Source organism: Myotis yumanensis, unplaced genomic scaffold, assembly GCF_028538775.1.
Source record: "Myotis yumanensis isolate MYYU_CA2020_CCGP unplaced genomic scaffold, mMyoYum1.0.hap1 SCAF_1, whole genome shotgun sequence".
Classification (NCBI taxonomy): Eukaryota; Metazoa; Chordata; class Mammalia; order Chiroptera; family Vespertilionidae; genus Myotis; species Myotis yumanensis.
In genome coordinates this window covers 215,275,767-215,283,169 of record NW_027223752.1, presented here as the reverse complement: position 1 = coordinate 215,283,169, position 7,403 = coordinate 215,275,767, and the positions used below count along the sequence as shown (strand labels likewise).

Sequence of the window (7,403 nt, the reverse complement as noted above, 5' to 3'; positions counted from 1 at the left end):
TATCTTGACCATTTTATGGTTTTTGAGGTCTTGTAAAAGGTTTTTGTTGTTTGTTTGTTTTAAATCTTTATTGTGGAAAGTATTACATGTCCCCTTTATTCCCCCATTGACCCTCTCCAGCCCGCCCCCTACCCTCCTCCCTCCTACAGCAGACCTTCACTATCCTATTGTCTGTGTCCATGCATTATGCATATATGCATACAAAGTCTTTGGTTGATTATCTCCTTCCCACCCACCCTCCCCTGCCTTCCCTCCAAGATTCTGCATTCTGTTCCATGCTTTAAATCCTTCTCCACCCACTTTTTTCTTAGTAAATTAAGCATAGACTTGAACAAATCAAGACTCAAATATACAGTGGAGGGCCTTCCCATGGGGTTATGCAACTAATTCATCACAAAATTAGCACTAAAAACCAGGCCTTCAGATTCTACCAAGCTTTAAAACTCCTACTACCATTATGCCATGTAAGTAGACTAAACTCATCTGTGACATGAGATCCTTCTAATTTCTTTCTTGCCATTTTCTCCCTCTTGTTTCAGAGAAACCACTTGTCCTCCAACTCTTGAATTTAAATCTCTTAATGCAGTGTTTTCTCAAGTGTGGTTTGAGCACTACTGAAGATATGAGAGATGATTTGAAGTGGTATGCAGACTTGGCATTGAATAACATTTAACCACATAGCAAAAAAAGCTGCTTTATTCAATGCTCTTTTGATCCTTCTGGCAAGGAGAAAATCTCATTTCTATACCTGTGTTTAACACATATATTGCCCATCTGCTCTTTAACCAAGAACAGTTAACCTCAAGCCAGGAGCCTTAGCACAACAGTTTCTAGCTAGAATTTCATAGTTTTGTTTTTGTTGTGGTTATTTTAATTTATGGCATATCATGTTGATTTTCCATTTATAGTTCTACTTAAGTAAAAAAAAAAAAAAGGTGAATCTGATTTAAAAGAAAACATTACGTAAATATTTGAGTATGGCGAAAAAATCTTGCAAGTGGTGCTTGAATAACCAACTCTAGGAAATTACTGCGTTGGTTTACTCTACTACAGTGATTGTTGTAATCCTTGTTTCTCCTGGGCCACAAAGGACAATCAAGGGCTGGAATGATGTCTTTTGAATCCTCTTTTCTGCTCGCATCCTAGGTAACTCAAACTCTTCCTTAGTTGCTGTTGTCATTTTTGGCTTCTAAGTTTCAGAGTATTATTTCTAATGGCACCATCTCTGAATGACTATGGTGTAGACTTTTGTTCCTCTCCACGTGCCCTACCCTTTAGAACTCTTTGTCCTATCCAGTCTTCTGCTGCTTCCCCTCTGCAAGTGAATACGGCTCTTTTGACTGATCATTCATTATTAATGGTCTTGTGTTAAACAACCCACCCACATTCATCTGTTGTTTTTTGCAAAGGGATGTTTGTATTATCAGCTTATGACATCCTTTTCAAGTTGCTTGAGACAAGTTTCCATAAGGACTACTAGCAAGAGGACGCTTGAGTAATGCTACCCTTTTCAATACGTAAAACATTCCTTCCCACTAACTCTCAACCGCATCAGAGGATGATGTTCACCGAACTGGGGTGAGTCTCCTGCCTTCTTGGGCATCTAGCCCTTATCCCCTCCTTTGGGGATGGGATATTTCAGCTCTGACCATGAATTCCCATTTCTAAATAGCAATAATTATAAATTGCATCCTGGTGTTTAAGAACACAAGTTATAAGTCTTTAGTTTTCATATGCTTTTTACATTTCTATAATAGGCTTTGGAGCAGTGGTTCTCAACCTTCTGGCCCTTTAAATACAGTTCCTCATGTTGTGTCCCAACCATAAAATTATTTTCGTTGCTACTTCATAACTGTAATGTTGCTACTGTTATGAATCGTAATGTAAATATCTGATATGCAGGATGGTCTTAGGCAACCCCTGTGAAACGGTCGTTCGACCGCCAAAGGGGTCGCGACCCACAGGTTGAGAACTGCTGCTTTAGAGGAACTGAGCAGTTTTATACACCCAGATCAAATTGAAGCAAGTGGCAAATGCATTTTGAACACCTACTTGGCGAACATACAGGAGCTACTCTGGGTCAAATCACAGGAATGTTAATCTACAAATACATCCAATACTCACCCCCTGGGGAAAGAAAAGCACTCCGTTAAGTTCCTTTGGCAGAAAGCTCCCGGTAACTAACTTTTTAGTTTCAACACCATCTCTAATGTAATGTTCTGATCATATTACAGAGTGTGACCTAAACAAAGCCTACATTTTTTTACTACTCTGCTTTCACAACCATTGACTCCACACACCTATCTCTATGGTGACTTTAGTACACTGCTCACTGAGAATGAATGTGCTTCCCTTGGGCCCTCCCCTCCACAATGAGTCCATAACCCAGAAGTGAGAGGTAAGGAGGCAGGATTATACACACGATTAAATAGCAACGATGAGGTCACTAACCCACAACTGTTTGCCTATGCTTTATTTTGGTGGTAAAGACTCTCATTAAATCTTTTTTTCAATACAATGGATTGTCACTCATATTGATCTATCATAAAAGACAAGAAGCTTCTCAAATAATATTTTGAAAGACAATATTATCTTAAGTTTATAGCTGGCTTTTAGCTCATATTTTCAGCAGATTGTACTGTGTACTATGTGATGAATAATAAAATGCACCATAACTCCTAAGACATCTTATATGTATAATCTTCTGTGCATGTGTGTGTGTTAAAGAGAACAATATTTTGCTAACTTCTGGGAATAAGAAGATATAATATGTAATAAAAATAAAACAATTTTAGAGCATGTATATGTGTTGTTCAGGTTGTGTGGGTAGAAAGAAGGTAGATGGAGGGGGAATACAGACAGATATGTGCAAACAATTTTTTATTTTTTATTATTATTTTATATATATATTTTATTGATTTCAGAGAGGAAGGTAGAAGGAAAGAGAGATAAAAACATCAATGATGAGAGAGAATCATTGACTGGCTGCCTCCTGGACACCCCACACTGGGGATCGAGTCCGCAACTCAGGCATGTGCCCTGACTGGGAATCGAACCATGACTTCCTGGTTCATAGGTCCACACTCAACCACTGAGCCCCACCAAATATTTATAATAAAAATTGAATGGTGCCAAACTGAGGCCAAGGGATGTTAAAAACTTGCCTAAGATTTCACAGATGTAAGTTAATCAAATGCAAAAGTCTAGCCCTTCCTATTTCACACACCAAGAGAAGGACTAGGGACCACAATTTAGAATCCCTGAGTATCCATAATAATGTTAGTGTGAATTGTGTTTACTTTCCAGATTGGACCACTTCTACAAAATAGTTGGGCAAATTTCTGAGATTCCTAAACAGGAGTCAGTAGGGTCTCTAGAGTTATTGACCGTAAGTATATTTAGCATGTTTGCACTTGCAAGCTTTTTCATATGACATTGTTTGGTCTCAGTCCAGAATTAAGAACTTCACTCATCTTGTAGACTTTGTTCTGTTTTTGCCTTATGGAGAAAATAGGGACCAAGTATCTAGCAGATTTTTTTCTTTTAAATAGATATTAGCATGTATTTTTATTAATTTCTTTTAAAGATTTATTTTTTTAAACTTGAAATATAATTTATCAAGTTTTTTCCATAATTCAATGCCTAATTCTATTTTACAAAAGGTTTTTCTAAACCAGGAAATGTAAAGTACATACATGTGACATTTCATTGCATGACCTTTATGTATTCACGTTTGTATTAGTTTACTGAATTTTACTGTAAGAAATTAGAATGCATGCAAAAAGGCTCTAGATATTTCAACTGGCATTAAAATTATTAGACTACCAGACCTGAAATTGGCTGGAGAAGATACAAAGTAGCCAAAGAAAAATAAAGCAATCTTTTCCTTTCTTTTTTGGTTTTAGAACATGCACTTCGAAGATAACAAAATAGGTTTTAAAGGCCATCAATGAAGTGTTTAAAATGCACAGAAACTCAACAATAAACTAAAATCTCAGTCATTTGGTTTTATTCTAGAAATCAATGAGTATTTTTCCATGTTTCTTTGATGCAGACTTCGTTCTAGGGCTCTCAAAAATTAAAAATAGGCAGATTAAAACCCTCGGGGGAGGTTTATATATGTTCCCAGTTGCATTCTTTAATTTGGAGGGTGGGGCGAATTTGATCTTTCCTAGGTCCATTTCAGCAGCGCCTGTCTCTGCAGGCAACGTCTGTAAAGGAGGGATGTGGTCTGAAGTTGGCAGAGATCTTTAAAGAACTTACCCTGGAAGAGTCCGTCTAACGTGTCAGCTACTGTTGTAAAAAACAACCAGGGCACTAGCTGGTTTGGCTCAGTGGGTAGAGCATCGACCTGGGGACTTAAGGGTCCTAGGTTCGATTCCAGTCAAGGGCACATGCCCTGGTTGTGGGCTCGATCCCCGGTGGGGGGTATGCAGGAGGCAGCCAATCAATGATTCTCCCTCATTGATATCTCTCTCTCCCTCTCCCTTCCTCTCTGAAATCAATAAAATATATTTAAAAAACAAACAAAAAAACCAACAACCACGGAATACATGAAGTCTCTCCTTTTTTCCCTTTTCCTCAGTAGTCCCACACCCACCTGTTGGCATTTCCTGCGCCTCTGCTAACCCCGCTAAACTGGGTGTTGTCAGCGACACAACATCTGGCTTTCCGGGAGCCACGGGGGGGCGGGGGGGGGGGGAGGTGTCGGGAAAGAGGGGCCACTCGCCATTCTGGGGAAGTCAAGGACCCCCAGTCCGCGCTAGGGTCGCGCGACGTCGGCGTGGGCGGGGCTGGCACAGGTGTCCCGAGAGGCGGGAAGAGCCACTCGCGGAGCCCGAGGCAGCCCGGGCCAAATCCCGCGGGAACTGCCCTCGGGCGGCGTCCGGAGCCCCGCCCCCAGGCGCCCACGCCCTCCGCCCCGTTCCCGGTTGCCATGGAGACTAGACCCGAGGCGGAAGAGCTCCCCGAGGCGGAGGAGGCGCACCAGCGGCGGCCTGAGCCCGCGGGGTCCATCGGCTCGCGTTCCACCGGCTCAGCCGCCACGCCCGCGACGAGTGACCGCGCGTGGCTGGCGAGGCGCTGCGGCGCGTCCTCCTCCCCGAAACCCCAGCGAGGCGAGCTCCGGAGGCCCCGGCCCCTGCCCCGAACCCGCCGGTGGGAGAGGCTGCATTGGAACCAAACGGCCCTCGCTGGCCTCCGTCGCCCGCCGTCGTCCCGGGCTCCCGAGGGCGCCTTTCCAGTCGCCAGCCCCGGTGTGCGCCCTGCCGCCTCTGCGTCCCCAAGGCCCGGGAAACGTCCGCCCTGGGGGGTAAAGGAGGGGTCGCGGGAGCTGGCGAAAGGGGCGCCCGTGGGGGGCGGGAGAGGCGGCTCCTTGGGGGGCTGGGTCCCCCCCCCCCCCCGCCGGCCTGGGGGAAGCCGCCGGTCGCTTGGGAGGCGACTCCCCAGCTGTCTCCATCCCTCTCCCCTCCTGAGTGTGTGACTTCGTGGGGGCTTGGCGGGCTCGGCGGGCTCGGCGTCGAGGATGCTCGGATCGGGTCGGGCCAGTACATGTCACCTCTCAGTCTCGAAGGCCACAGCCGAGGCGGGCGCCGGCGTGGTCCTGCAGAGAGAGTGAGTGATGTGCTGAGATAACCTCTCCTTTCCACACAGACGATGCTTAAGGCACCAGCGAAACCTTTTCCCGGAACATCGGCATTGTAACCGAGGGCAGGCCGGGGGCAGCCATGCTGGAGCCCAGTGAACTGCAGTTTCCCAACGAAAGCAACGCCGAGGAGCTCTCGCAGCTCGCTTGCCTGGCGCTGTCGGACAACGAAGCGTCCAGCGAGCAGGACGCAGGTGGTACCCCCGACAAAACTGGGTATCCGGACCCCGTGTACGTTATGGCAGCGAACGTCTTCCAGGGCATCCGAGTCGAAACGTCACCGGAGAAAGTCTTGATCAAGTATGGGAAGGAGCCCCTGCGGCCCTTGTCCAGCGGGTCCGAGGACGAGTCCTTCCAGCACCTGGCCTATGAGCTGGCCTTCAGCGCCCTCAAGTGTGAGTAGCGCCCGGCCTTGGGGAGCAGCTGCAAGAACATGAGGAGCGCACGTGTGGCCTGCAGCCCCCTCATGCCACGTTTTGTTTCCATGCATATGAGTATCATTAGTCGGTTGCAAATGTCAAGGAATGAGGAGAGTTCCAGCAAAACACGCCTTTTCAGGCCAGAGCTGTTTTTCAGGGTAGATTTTTGTCTAGCATGGTGCCTTAGATGTAATTCGGTCATTGAATTGAACAAGGAAACATTCCCATTAGCAGGGAGAACAAGGACCCATTGAAGCACCCATCCACAGTTTCCCTCTCCTTGGGTATTTCTTTCCATTCTCTGTGTTTACATCTTGTATTTTAGTGTGCGAGGCTCTCAAAAAATATAAAATAAAAATCAGTAAGAGGGTCAGGGAGAGGAACAGGGAGGGATAAGAAGAAAAAGTGCAATATATCAAAAATGAATATCGAAATTAAATCAACCCCAATGAAGATGACCCCATTTATCGTCAATAGCTTTGATTTGGGGGAGCTTATACATTCGTTCCTCCAAACCTTTGCAGAATTCTGCTTTCTAATTTCCTTCTGGGGCTTGAGATGCCGGGTTTCAGATTTCCTCAGTGGTGGTTAATTATTAACTTGTGAGTGTGGGGAGCAGGTCCCAGGATAGAACCAAATATTGTTACTAGGAGAGCAAGAAGTCAAAGGGCTTGGAGACATTTGTTGTTGTACTGGCCTTCAACTTTAATTTAAATAACACAGTGTATTATAATGTCATAGAAACTGTAAAGTTTATGTTGGCTTGTAAACTGACTGAATATAGTTACAAAAAGAAGTTCTGCCCTAACCGGTTTGGCTCAGTGGATAGAGCGTCGGCCTGCAGACTCAAGGGTCCCAGGTTTGATTCTGGTCAAGAGCATGTACCTTTGTTGCGGGCACATCCCCAGTAGGGAGTGTGCAGGAGGCAGCTGATCGATGTTTCTCTCTCATCGATGTTTCTAACTCTCGATCCCTCTCCCTTCCTCTCTGTAAAAAGTCAATAAAATATATATATATTTTTTAAAAAGTAGTTCTGGAAATATTTGGAGTATTAGCATAGTTGGAGTGGTAAGCACATAGCTTCCTAATGAGATCTTGAAAGGGCAACTACTCATTTGCCTATCCTTTTAGTATTAATACTTCTGGGGCCTTCTTGTACATAGGCAGTTAACAATGGTTCAGTGGAATTAAAATGTCCCATTCATTTCAATCTCTTTAAAATATGTTTTTATTGATTTTAGAGAGAGAGGAAGGGAGAGAGAGTAACACCAATTGGCTGCCTCCCGCACATCCCCTGCTAGGAAAATGTTCCATTAATTTCTTAGATATGATTATATATT

General features: G+C 44.8%; 1 protein-coding gene across 2 annotated transcripts in view; it reads left to right on the top strand.

Moving 5' to 3' along the window:
* The first annotated feature begins 4,978 nt into the window (after window positions 1-4,978).
* NSUN7 (NOP2/Sun RNA methyltransferase family member 7) overlaps window positions 4,979-7,403 on the top strand; it is a 43,668-nt gene continuing 41,243 nt past the window's right edge. Inside the window, exons 1-2 of one of the 2 annotated variants that reach the window (XM_070397708.1) lie at window positions 4,979-5,255; window positions 5,653-6,039. In XM_070397708.1, coding sequence (XP_070253809.1) covers window positions 5,727-6,039 — 313 coding nt within the window. In that variant the 5' untranslated portion in view covers window positions 4,979-5,255; window positions 5,653-5,726. Of the gene's footprint in view, window positions 5,312-5,652; window positions 6,040-7,403 lie in introns of both variants that reach the window. The other variant, XM_070397707.1, reaches the window with a different exon arrangement.